Source organism: Spermophilus citellus (assembly GCF_964194105.1).
Source record: "Spermophilus citellus genome assembly, chromosome: 14".
NCBI lineage: Eukaryota > Metazoa > Chordata > Mammalia > Rodentia > Sciuridae > Spermophilus > Spermophilus citellus.
The window spans coordinates 67,651,438-67,665,014 of NC_138194.1; the positions used below are offsets into that span (position 1 = coordinate 67,651,438).

General features: G+C 35.8%; 1 protein-coding gene across 12 annotated transcripts in view; it reads left to right on the plus strand.

Annotated features, from left to right (window-relative positions):
- Nucleotides 1-6,332: 6,332 nt before the first annotated feature.
- VPS13B (vacuolar protein sorting 13 homolog B) overlaps nucleotides 6,333-13,577 on the plus strand; it is a 753,213-nt gene continuing 745,968 nt past the window's right edge. For 2 of the 12 annotated variants that reach the window (XM_081265602.1, XM_081265603.1), the window contains exons 1-2: nucleotides 6,335-6,620; nucleotides 7,032-7,206. In XM_081265602.1, coding sequence (XP_081121728.1) covers nucleotides 7,060-7,206 — 147 coding nt within the window. In that variant the 5' untranslated portion in view covers nucleotides 6,335-6,620; nucleotides 7,032-7,059. Of the gene's footprint in view, nucleotides 6,621-7,031; nucleotides 7,207-13,577 lie in introns of all 12 variants that reach the window. The other 10 variants (XR_014018703.1, XM_081265611.1, XM_081265607.1 and 7 more) reach the window with 7 other exon arrangements.

Below are 13,577 nucleotides of genomic sequence, written 5' to 3' on the forward strand. Positions count from 1 at the left end.
GAAGTTGCTGGGGCTGCCTTTGAACTACTGCCTCAAGTTCAAGCCGCTGGGATTACAGGCATGCACCACGACACCTGGCCCAGATTTCCCATATTTTATCACAGTAAATTTATTTTCTCCATTTCCTTCCTAATATACTGGGTCCATCCTAGGTAAAGAAATGTTTGGGGCTGGGGTTGTGGCTCAGTGGTAGAGCGCTTGCCTAGCATGTGTGAGGCACTGGGTTTGATCTCCAGCACCACATAAAAAAACTAAATAAACAAAAATAAAGGTATTGTGCCCATCTATAACTAAAAGTTAAAAAAAATGGTTCAAGGGCTAGGAATGTAGTTCAGTGTTTGAGCACTTGACTAGCATGTGTGAAGCTCTGGTCTTACAGTAAACAAAACACCACAAAAAAGAAAAATATTTCAACTAATTTTCAAATCCTGACCTCATCTCTATGAATTTCCATGTAAAAGAGTTCTCATTGGGTTTCTGTCATAAGTCTTTTGGTCAATCAAGATAGCATCTTAACACATCTTCTTATGTTTAGGCTTAGTATTCATGCTATATGCAGACTATCTCTCCTGCCAATCTGACTTAGTGTATTAGTTTCCTATGGCTGCTGTAACAAATTACTACTAACTAGACAGGTTAAACAAAATAAGTTTATTCTTGTACAATTTTGTAGGTCAGATATTCAAAGTTAAGGTGTCAGCAGTGTTGTAATCCCTCTAGGCTCTAGAAGAGAATTTATTTTTGCCTATTCCAGCTTCTGATGGCTCTTAGCATTCCCTGACTTTTTTAACTGTATCACTACGGTCTCCACCTCCATGGTTCCAGTGTTACCAATTTTGTCCTTGTTACCTGCCTTTACCTCATCTTATAAGGACACCTGTCATTGGATTTAGGGTTTACCTGGAAAGTCCAAGCAATATGTTCATATCAGTTATATATTTTTATACAATTTGCAAAAGTAAAATATTCTAGTATTATTTTTCTTAAATGGGGATTCACAGATTATAAGTTTTAGGCCCCCCAAAACTTGGACTTCACTCCTATATCTGAAGTAGGAATCTAATTTTAGTATTTTCCTAAATAGACAGTAATTGGTTCAATAAGAGTTATTCAATTATGCAAACACTCTCCCATTGATTTGTAAGGCTATTTCTGTCCTTGTGGCACAAGGCTGGGGAGGTGGTGAAGCAGGAGGATCTAAGCTACCTCAACAACTTAGGGAGGCCCTGCTGCAAATAAAAAATAAAGAAGGGCTAGGGATATGACTTAATGGTTGAGCATCCCTGGGTTTAATCCCTGGTATTAAAAAAAAAGTCATAAATGAGGTTTACTTCTGTTTTTTTTTAATTTTTTTTTTGAGGGGGAGTACTAGGGATTGCACTCAGGGGTACTCAACAATTGAGCCACATCCCTATTTTGTATTTTTAAATTTTGATACAGGATCTTGCTAAGTTGCTTAGGGCTTTGCTAAGTTGCTGAGGCTGACTTTGAACTCTTAATCCTCCTGTGTCAGCCTCAGCTCTTTACTCAGTCCCTTTGGTGTATTTATCTATCCTCCAATTAATTTTGGTCTAATGGAAGTTTGTAGGACTGTGTTTGTCCTCTGATAGAGCCTTAAATTAGACCATTCCACTGGTGATATCATCAACTCTATTATAATGAGACTTACAAACAGGAAGTTAACTACTTTTTCTTGAAAAGGTTAAGTCAGTGGGAAAAATACCTTGATTTTTTGTTGGGCAGAAGTTGGACTCTACCTACCTTTTCCAGTCTCTGTTCCTGGAGAATCAAACTACTTCTTTAATAGAAAGTAATAGTAAAATATTATCTGTAGCTAACAATTCCTCTCTTACGTCCTATTTCTCTTACAGTTCTACATGATTTTTTCAATGTCTCACAGCACTTTGTACATTTTCACTTAATCATAATATTTTAATTAGTTATTTATATCTGTGATTTCAATTAAGATGAACTCCTTCCATGTTGGCATGCCTAAGTGCCTAGCATGGTATATGCCACATGGTTGGCATCCAAAGAATGTCTGTGAGGTTGGGGATGTACCAAGATGGTAAAACACTTCCCCAGCATGTGTAAAGCTCTGGGTTCAATCCCTAGAACCACTACCACCACCATCACACACACACACACACACAAAAAGGCTTTGAGTTAATGAGTAAATTCAGAACATCAAACTAACACTTAAATAACTTCAACCAATTATGATGATTATTAATTTCCTACCAAATGTACTTCGCTGTACCCAATTTTCATAGTGAAAAAATGCCTATATAAGATGACCAGATACTTGTATCCTAAGAATGTTTATATGCTTTAACTGTTTAGGAAGCTAATTATTAATTGTTTTGTGGCTACTTAATGTATATGACCGAATCTAGACAACCTTGTTGAGCTATTGATGCTAGAAATTAATTTCTTTTTTCCATCTCAAAGGAGAGAAATGCTGTAATCTCAGGGGCTTGGGAGGCTAAGGCAGGAGAATTTCAAGTTCAAAGCCAGTCTTGGCAACTTAGGCCCTAAGTAACTTAGTGAGATCCTGTCTCTAAATTAAAAAAAAAAAAAAAAAAAAGGTGGGGTGGGAAGTGGGAGAAATGTTACTTGAAATCAGAAAACTTGGGTTGATTGGCTGTGGCCACTGATAATGCAAAATTACCATTTTGTATCTGAGTTTCATGTTCTCATGTTTTGTTATAAATGTAACAAGGATAACATGTAAAAAGCATTCAATAAGTAATTCAATGACTGTCTAGGTAAGTGTATTTTAAAGTTTAATCAAACTTCAATCATTTTATGAGTAAATCAAGTTATAATTTTAGTGTTCCTGAAATAACAAAGTTGAATTAAGTTCAGTTCATCTCTATTATTTAAAATAATTCCTTCTGCTATGAAATGTCTCAATAACTTAAACAGTAGCTGATTTCTCAATTATGTAAAATCCTCCAGATATTACCAATTATCAGTTTGTATTCCACTAGAAAATGATTTGTAGACTAACTCCTTGTTTTTGTCATTGGTATTTCCTCAGTCCTGGAGTTCTCTGCATCCTATTAATTCAGCTTGGTGATAAAGGAAAGAGGCTATCATATGGAAGGCTTTTTATGAGCCAGGCCTGTGCTTATATCACTTCTGTCCACATTCAGATGGTCAGGATGCAGTTACTTAATAACACCTATAAGAAAGGCTGAAGAATAATCTAGCCATCTACATAGAAGGAAATGGAAACAGATTTATGAATAATTGTTAAAGTCAATCATGGCCATGATCTTTTAATTACCACGTAATATGCAAGGTGCCCATATCCCATACATATACTACTCATAGAAGAAAACTGAAGGAGTCTTTCTCTACCTGTTCCACTCACCATTTAAGTATTTAAAAACTTCACCTAAAGATTTCCAATTTCTGGTCTGGCATATAAGGAGTTCAGAAATTGTCTCTTCATCCTAATGTAAGAGATGGCAGGAATGTTGGAATTATCAGACCAGGAATTTAAGAAAACCTATTAATATGCTAAAGGCTTTAATGGAAAGGTGAACAACATGTAAAATCAGTTGGATAATATAAGCAGAGAAATGGACATTGTATGAAAGAAGAAAAAAGAAATGCGAAAACACTGTAGCAGAAATGAAGAAATTGAGTTAATAATAACTCTCCAAAACAGGAAACATTAGGTCCAGAAGGGCTCAGTGGATAATAATACCAAACATTTAAGGAATAAATTATACTGATTCTCTACAATCTCTTACAGAAGTTAGAAGATCTTACTGAATCAATCTCTTACTGAACTTCCTAACTCATCCTATGAAGCCAGCATAACTGTTAATACCAAAACCAGATAAAGACAGTATAAGAAAACTACAAACCAATATCTCTCAGGAGAATAGATTCAAGAGTCCTCAACAAAATATTAACAAATTAAATTAAGTAATGTAAAAAAAATCATACACGAAGGCCTGTTATGCTCTGGGTTGTACATGTCCCCTGAAGGCCATGTGTTGAAGGTTTGGTCACTAGTCTGTAGGAGGTGGTGGAATCTTTAAAAGGTGGAGCCTAGTGAAAAGAAGTTAGGTCACTGGAGATGTACCTTTGATGGGGATATTAGTCCCTTCCTTTCTCTCTTTTTTTTTTTGCTTCCCAGTTCCTAATAGATAAACAGCTTTGATTGACCACATGCACCCAGACATGATGTTCTACCTTGCCCCAACATGGACTGAAACTATTAGCCAAAATAAGTCTTTCCTCCTTTTGATTATCTTAGGCATCTTGTCAGTGACAACTAAAATAGGACTGAGATTTAACCCAGGTATGCAAATCTAGTTCAATGTACAAAAATCAACTAATGTACTCCATCACATCAACATGCTAGAGAAGAAAAATTACAGATCATATTGATAGATGCGGAAAAAGCATGTTACAAAATCAAACTGACATTCATGAAAAGGTCTTAGTAAGCTAGCAATAGTTTGGAATGTCCTCGATTTGCTAAAGTTATGTCTAAAAATCCTACAACTGATAATGTATTTAATGGTGAGAAACTTCACAGTTTTCTCCTAAGATCAAAGCCTGCCTCTGTAGAACTATTTGTTAATCAACTTCCCTCAAAGTCTTCTAGAGGAGACTTAAAAATATTTGTGGGGACAAAAGTTGTATAATAAAAAGACTTACAACTGTGGGAGATTTGGAAAAGATTGCCCACTTGACTATTAAAAAAAATAACTAGCAGTGAAACATACTAGTGAAAAGGAATTATATTTATCTTGACTATTCACAGAAAAAAGATGCAGGCTGAAACTACTTTTTTTTTTTTTTTTTTGTGGTGCTGGGGCTTGAACCCTGAAATTACTAAATTTTGATACTTAAGAGCAAACAAACAGCACCCAGATGATTTTCCTAAGCCAGCAATTTGGCAATATTTTGCTAGCTCTAAGAGAAAAATGGCATACTAGAACAAAAAATGTCCAACATTCTATTGTTTAGTTTAAAAATGTCAAGTCTTGTATCTCCTGCTATGTATCTTAATTATCTGGTTAATTTAGCCTAATACAGTGTTTTTATTTATTAGACTACCGCAAAATAAAAGTAGGTCCTTTTCTGTTTCTCTAGAAAAATGACAAGACGTGGATATCCTAGTGTAGACTACGGAGAGTTCCACAATTAGAGGGAGGAGTCATTTTCTTTATTTTAAAACCTCTTAGTCATGGCTTCAACCTGTTTGCTTTTCAAGTGAAGCAGATAACTAAGAAATTACTTTATTTGCCTAATTTACCAAGTTTTTATAATACTCAAATTGTTGGAGTTATTCATCGAGGTTTTTATGAGGAAGAAGCTGCTTTGAATTAGCAATCGGCTGCTATTCCTTTTCTTTTTGCATGAAACTTATTTTCCTTAATAAAAGTTGAAACATCTTGGCATTCTTATTTATGCCTCTTTGCTCCTGAAGTCACTAAAATTCTTTCAAGAAACCAATTTTTGAATTTCAGTAAAGTGCTTTAGGCAAGGGTAGGTATTAAATAACTTTACAAGAAATGTCTATTTTCAAAGTTCAGTGGTAGGTGTTTTCTTCAGAGGTTGCTAAAAATAAGCTGATAAAAAAAATTAGGTAGCATGTCCTATTATTCTTATAAGGTCAGTGTTCCTTGACTTTGATAGCTTGCAAGCTGCTACAAGGAACGGTGTATTTCATACATTCATAATAATAGCCTAGCAAAAACCAATACTGATCTTCAAATTTCAGAATTCATTCCCAACAACTATTTTCACGTTGTCTCTAGCATTCTGCCTTCCTTCATTTTGATATTCCAGCGGCTTTTTTGAAGTTTCATATCAGATTGTAATCTTACGGTTCCCCCAAATCTTGCACCTGCTTCAGCAAAGTAGGGTATACTCTACCAATGCTTCGTGAAAGTGAAACAACAACAACAAAACAAAACAAAAAAACAAAACACTCGAGCCTGTTTAATCTTAATGCATCTTCCAAAAGTGTACATCCTAATCCTTTCAATTTTTTTCTACATCCATCCTCTTTCCGTCAACTAAACTTCGGGCCTAAATTTAAATTTTTCCCGCTACCTCGCTCCTCCTACCTGCGGCCTGGCTCACTGCGTCGGTTTCCCCAGAGAAACAATTATATATATATTTTCCGGGTCTGAAGTACTAGGACCATCTCCCCCGCAGTCACGGACCTAGGGACCCTAGCGTTGGCCCACTTAAGATTGACCTCCACTTCGGGAACAGCCCTGGGCGCAGCGATCCCACACCCTCAACCACCAACTCTCGGGAGCGCCACTTCCGGATCTCGGGTGTCTCCACTTTACCGGTCCGCCCCCTGCCCTTGGCACTTCCTAGAGCTTTGTCCTGACAACTATTAGGGTTGGTGCCGAGGTGCAAGCTAGCCGTTTTTAAGAGTTCTTCAAGAAAACCCATTAGCTTCAAAGACCTGAGAAATCTAGAGGGGCTGCTGAGTGGGAGAAGAGGCGGCAGAGACGTACTGTTTTGAGCACGGAGTGAGGCACACCCGGAAGTGGCGCTGTACTAGAGCCGCGACGCCGCCGGGGGCGCATGCCAGGTACCGCGAGGTGGAGGAGACGCCACAGCACCCTGGCGTGAGTTTCTCCAGAGGGTGGGGTGCTGTGGCCGCGGTGGTGGGAGTGGGAGCGGGCCTGGCTCTCGTTCTGGTTCAATGCTGGAAGATCCGGCTGGGTTCCGGGAGGCGAGGGCCTTGCGGGGTGGCGGGGCTGGTGAAGGGCTGCAGCAGCCTAAGGGAGCTTGCTTCTCCTCCTCTCACTCCAGGGGACCCGCTGTCTTCTCTCCCACTCCTCGCCAGGCCCGGTGAGGCGAATTGTAGTAGTGGAGAAGTAGTGGTCGTAGCTGGGAGTCCGCTTTAATATTCTCTGCTGTGGTAGTTGGCGAGCTGCTGCTTTTCGGCCTTTCCAGTCCTTCCTGAGAAATGCTTCTGGAGAAACCTCGCTGCACCGCTGACTCAGTTCTAACGTTTCTGTGTTAACCCTTTTCAGAGTCTGACTTTGACCCTAACCTTAAAAGATGTTGGAGTCATATGTAACTCCAATTTTAATGAGCTATGTGAATCGCTATATCAAGAATTTAAAACCTTCGGATTTACAGCTTTCACTATGGGGTGGAGACGTGGTTCTCAGCAAGCTCGAGTTAAAGTTAGATGTGCTAGAACAGGTAAGCTGTGTAGCTGTCATTGACTAGAAACATTTTCAACTTTTTTTTTTTTTTTGGACATAATCTGTTTTCTGTGCTTTGCCTTTATGCTGTAAAAAAAATGTACTTTTCCTGCTAACGTATTTTGGGCTTCCCTGAAACTAGATACTTTATTTTACATATATATTTTAATGGTTTCTTTTAGTAAGGGTTTATAGCAATAGTATTCCCCAAAGTTGTTTCAATTGATAGGAAAATGTTTTCGTTGTTCTTGTCAGAATTGTTCAAACTGTTAATTCTTAAGTGTTAGGACACTGGAGATGTACCCTCGATGGGGAGGGGATAATGTACATTTCAAAATTATGCCTGAAGCTGCAAAATATTACTTTCTTGTTTTCCTTTTTGGACAGTGGAAGAGTGTGAAAGACAGTAAGATTAGATCTTGAGAAAGGTTCTTCCAGTAGGAAATATGACATTACCCATATGGTATCCTCACAGAACTCAGTAGACACAGATTGAGAATGGCAGTAAAATTGAAAGTCTCTTTACTAAGCCATTTCTTTTTAGTTTCTTTTAATGTGAGAATGATCTGAAGTAAACTACATAGTTCACATTTATTAGTTCATTTAGTACACTTAATAGTAACATATTCCAAGCAGTTGTTACATTTGAGGATACAAAGTGTCTGTGGAAGCTAAAGAATCAGAGACCTGCTGCCTTTTAGGTGATGAGGGAATACTTAATCTGATGGTGATGATTATCAATTTTTCTCTTCCTCCACCTGCTCCATTATTGAATAATCTAGAATTAACACTAAGAAACTCTTGGCTTCTTTTTTCCCTCAGATTAATTGGGTGTCTTAATTTTTTTCTTTTATTTTTCTTAATAAGCACAAATCTCAGTTTTTATTATATACACCTGTGTGACTACCAGCACTCTAATAGTACTGTAAAAGCTTTTTTGTGTTCCTTTGTATTCAGTATTCGTACTCCTAAAAGAGATGACTGATAATCTGATATCTGTCAAATAGATGTTTCATTCATTCTTTATGTATATGTGTGTATATGTATATATACAGATATATATGTATTTTTTAGTTGTAGATGGACACAATACCTTTCTTTTGTTTTAATGTGGTGCTGAGGATTGAACCCAGTGCTTCACCATGTGCCAGGCAAGCACTCTACCATGGAGCTACAATCCCAGCCCTTGTTCATTATTAAGTGTCAAATATATTGGAATCATTTGTGTCTGGCTTTTTTTTTTCATTGAACATTATAGGTGAGATTAATTTATATTGTTGGATGAACAGTAGTTCTTCATATTGCCCTATTGTATTACTTTAAAAATTTTTTTTTTGTAGTTGTAAATGGACAGAATGCCTTTATTTTATTTGTTTATTTTTGTGTGGTACTGAGGATCAAACCCAGTGCCTCACACAACCTAGGTAAGCACTCTGCCACTGAGCTATAGCTCAACCCTGTATTCTTTTTTTTCTATATATTTTTAAATTGTAGATGGACAAAATACCTTTATTTTATTTACTTATTTTTATGTGGTGCTGAGGATTGAACCTAGTGCCTCACATGTGCTAGGCAAGCACTCTACCACTGAGCTACAGCCCCAGTTCTGACCTATAGTATTCTGTTGCATAAAGAGTCCATGGTTTACTTTCCTATTCAGAGAACATCCTTGTACATGTATTTTGATGGATGCAAGTATTAATTTCCTGTAGATGTATACTTAAGAAGTAAGCATGTGTTTAATATATACTGCCAAATAATTTTGCAAAGTGGTTTTTATCAATTTACAGTCTCACAGTGTATGAAAATTCCAGTTATTTTACATTTGTTATTTTAATTTTAGCCTTCCTGATGGGTATGTAGTGATATCTCATGTAATTTTTATTTGTATATCCTTAATGACTAATGATGATAATGGTTTCTTTTCACATACTTACTGGCCATTTGGATATCCTCTTTTGTAAATTCTCTTTACGTTTTTTGCAGTACTGGGGATTGAATCTAGGGTTGCTTTGCCACTGAGCTATATCTGCAGCTTTTTTTTTTTTTTTTTTTTTTTTTTTTGAGACAGGGTCTTGCTAAGTTGCTGAGGATGGCCTGGAACTTGTAGACCTCCTGCCTCAGCCTCCTGGATAGATGGGATTATGGGTGTGCACTACTGTGCTTAGCAAGATTTTTGCCTTTTTTTTTTTTTTTTTTTTTTTTTTAAATGGGTTTTCTGTCTTTGCATCTCTCCAGGAGTTACTTTTGTGGGGTGGGTAGGGGTATGAAACCATGGCCTTAACCATGGAGCTATACCCAAATCCCTAGGAATTTTTCTAATATTTGGAAGATGAGTTCTTTGCCAGATACATATTTTCATGCTTTTCAGTATCTTCTCTTGGTTTGTGGCTTATCTTTTTACTCTCTTACAGTTATCTTGATGAATAGAAGTTAATAATTTTATTGAGATCCACTATCTTTTTCTATATAGTTAGGATCTTTCATGTCTTATGCAATTTTTGTCTTTCTAATTTGTCTAACACTTTTTAAATTTGTTCTTCTTAGATATATGTGACAGTAAAGTGTATTTTGATATATGTTCATAGAGTATAACATTATAATTAGGATCCCATTCTTGTGGTTGTACATAATGTGGAATTTCACTGGTAGTGTATTCATATATAAACATAGAAAAGTTATGTCTAATTCATTTTACTGTCTTTCCTATTCCCATCCTCCCTTCCTTTCCTTCATTCCCCTTTGTCTAATCCACTGAACTTCTATTCCCTCCCTCCCCCAACTTAGTGTGTGTTAGCATCTGCATATCAGAGAGAACATTTAGTCTTTGTTTTTTTTTTGGGATTGGCTTATTTCACTTAGCATGATAGTCTCCAGATCCATCCATTTACCCGAAGAAGTTATAAAGTCATTCTTTTTTATGGCTGGTAATACTCCAATGTGTCCTGCTTTTTATTAGATTCTTTGGGAATGACAATCATGTTATCTGAAGATAATGACAGTTTTATTTCATTATAAAATAAAATAACATTTTATTTATTTACCTTGTACCTTTTCTTTTTTTTTTTCATTATTGAATTGGCTAGGGCCTCTTAAATGTAGAGTAGACATAGTGAGAATAGGTTTTTTTTTTTTTTGTTCCCAACTTTGATGGGAACTAAATATTATGTCATTGTATTAGTTGTGAATACCCTTTATTGGGATAAGGAAATTCTCTTCTGTTTCTACTTTCCAATGAATTTTTAGAATGTTTAATGAATGTTGAATTATGTAAAATATTATATTTAATGATTTCATATTTGATTTTTATTTTGTTAATGTTATAAATTACATTGAATTTTTTTTTTTTTTTTTTTTTAGAGAGAGAGAGAGAGAGAGAGAGAGAGAGAGGATCTTTAATATTTATTTTTTTAGTTCTCGGCAGACACAACATCTTGTTGGTATGTGGTGGTGAGGATCGAACCCGGGCCGCAGGCACACCAGGCGAGCCCGCTACCGCTTGAGCCACATCCCCAGCCCTAAATTACATTGAATTTTAAATTAAACTAATCTTGCATTCCTAGAATAAACCTTAGTTGTTATGGTCCCCTTTTTCCATATTGTTGGATTTTGTTTAGTTTCATTGCATCTGTGTTTATGATAATGGCTTAACATTTTTCTTTTTTGTGATGTGGTTACCACATTTTGATTATCAGATAGTTTGGCTTCATTAGATTATTTATGAAGTATTTCTTATTCTCATAATCTCTAGAAAATAAGATTGGTATCATTAGTTTTTTCCTTTTGTTTATTTTTACATTATATATAACAAAACTTACCATCTTAACCATTTTAAGTGTATAGTTCTGTGTCATTAATTACATTCAGATTTTGTGAAACCATAACTGCCATCCAAATCTAGAACTTTCTCATTTTCTTAAACTTGAAATTCTGTACCCATTAAGCAATTAACTTCTATCTTCATATCTTCCCAGCCTGTTGGAACCACCATTCCATTTGTCTCTATGAATGTGACTACTCTGGATACTTTATATTAGTGGAATTGTTCAATATTTGTCCTTTTGTGAATGGTTTATTTTACTCACATTGTCTTCAAAACTCATCTGTACTATAGAAATATGTCAGCATTTCCTTCATTGTTAAGGCTAGATAATATTTATGTGTGTATGTATGCATATAACACATTTTGTTCATCTATTTATCCATCCATGAATACTTGGATTGTTTCTACTTTTTGGCTATTATGATAATGCTGCTATAAGTGTAAAAACACCTTGTGAAAATACCTTTTAAACATAAGTGTAAAAATACCTCGTTGAGATCCTACTTTCAAGTCATTTGGGTATGTACCAAGAAGTGGAATTACTAGATTGTATAGTAATTCTTTTTTTTTAATTTTAATATTTTATTTATATACGACAGTGGAATGCATTACGATACTTATTACGTATATACAGTACAATTTTTCATATCTCTGGTTGTATACATAGTATATTCACGTCAATTCGTGTCTTCTTATCAGTACTTTGGATAATAATGATCATCACATTCCACCATCATTAATAACCCCATGCCCCCTCCCTTCCCCTCCAACCCCTCTGCCTATAGTTATTCTACATTTAATTTTTTTTAGGAACTGCAATATTGTTTTCCACAGTGATTGCACCATTATAAATCCCTCTGAGGAATGTGTAGGATTCCAGTTGCTCCATATCCTTGTCAACACTTTTTTCTTTTTTTTTTTTTATTATAGCTATTCTAATGGGTGCAAAATGGTATATAGTTTTAATTTGTATTTCCTTTATGAACAGTGTTGCTGAGAGCACCTGCTCATATACTTAGTATTTATTTATTCTTCTTCATCTTTTTTTTTGTACTGAGGATTGAACCTATGGGCACTATATCCCCAGTCTTCTAATTTTTTTATTTTGAGACAGGGTCTCACTAAGTTGCTGAGGCTAGCCTCAGACTTAGATTCTCCTGCCTTAGCCTAGTGAGCTACTGGTATCACAGGCATGTGCCACCATGCATGGCTCTTATTGGCTATTTTTGTGTCATCTTTGGAGAAATGTCTGTTTAAGTTCCTTGCCCAGTTTTGAGTCAGATTTTAAAAAAATTATTGTTATTTTTGTTGGGATGCAGGAGTTCTTTATTTATTGTGGCTGTCAATCTCTTATCAAATAAATGATTTGCAAATACTTTTTCCTATTTTTTTTATAGTAGATGAACACAATACCTTTATTTTAGTTTTATGTGGTGCTGAGGACAGAACCCAGTGCCTTATATGTGCTAGGCAAGCCCTCTACCAACTGAGTATAACCCAGCCCACTTTTGCCTATTCTTTCGGTTGCCTTTTACTGTTGATAGTATCCTTTTTTTTTTTTTTTTCAAATAGCAAATATTTTATTTTATTTTATTTTTTTTATTGAAAACAGAATTTTTTTTATTGATTATTTAAAGCATTACATAGCTCATGATATATCATCTTTCATACATTTGACTCAAATTGGGTTTTGAACTCCCATTTTCACCCCAAATACAGATTGCAGAATCACATCTGTTACATATTCACATTTTTACATAATGCCATATTAGTGACTGTTGTATTCTGCTACCTTTCCTATCCCCTACTATCCCCCCTCCCCTCCCCTCCCATCTTCCCTCTCTACCTCCCCTGCTGTTGTTCAATTCTCTCCCTTTTTTTCCCTCCCCCTTGCTGATAGTATCCTTTGATGCATAAAAGTTTTAATTTTTGATGATGTCCACTTTTTTTTTTCTATTATTGTCTGGGTTTTTCATGTCATACCTAAGAAATCATTTTCCAAATTACTCATAAAGTTCTTGTTGTTTTTTCTCCTTTTTTTTTTTGTGGTATTGGGAATTGAACCCAGGGCCTTGTGCATGTAAGGTAATTAAAACAAATTTTTTTAGTTGTTGATGGACCTTTATTTATTTATTTGTGGTGCTGGGAATTGAACCCAGTGCCTCACACATGCTAGGCAAGCACTGTATCACTGAGCCACATCCCCAGCCCCTGCTTCTTAGTTTTTTAAATGTAGGAAAAATTATCTGTGAAGTTATCTGTGTCGTGTTGGAAAGTTGTAAATTATTGATTTAATTTCCTTAATAAGATATAGGACTGTTTTTCAGAGAATTTCTCCATTTCCTTATTATTTTTTATGTGGTGCTGAGGCTCGAACCCAGTGCTTCGCACATGCTGTGCAAGCGCTCTACCGCTGAGCCCCAGCCCCAGCCCAAATATTGCTCTCTCTTTACAGAAAAAATTTGCTTACTCCTGCCCTAAATCATCCTATTTAAATATATAAAGTTTTTTTTGTTATTTATTTTAAAATTGTTTAAAAACAACAT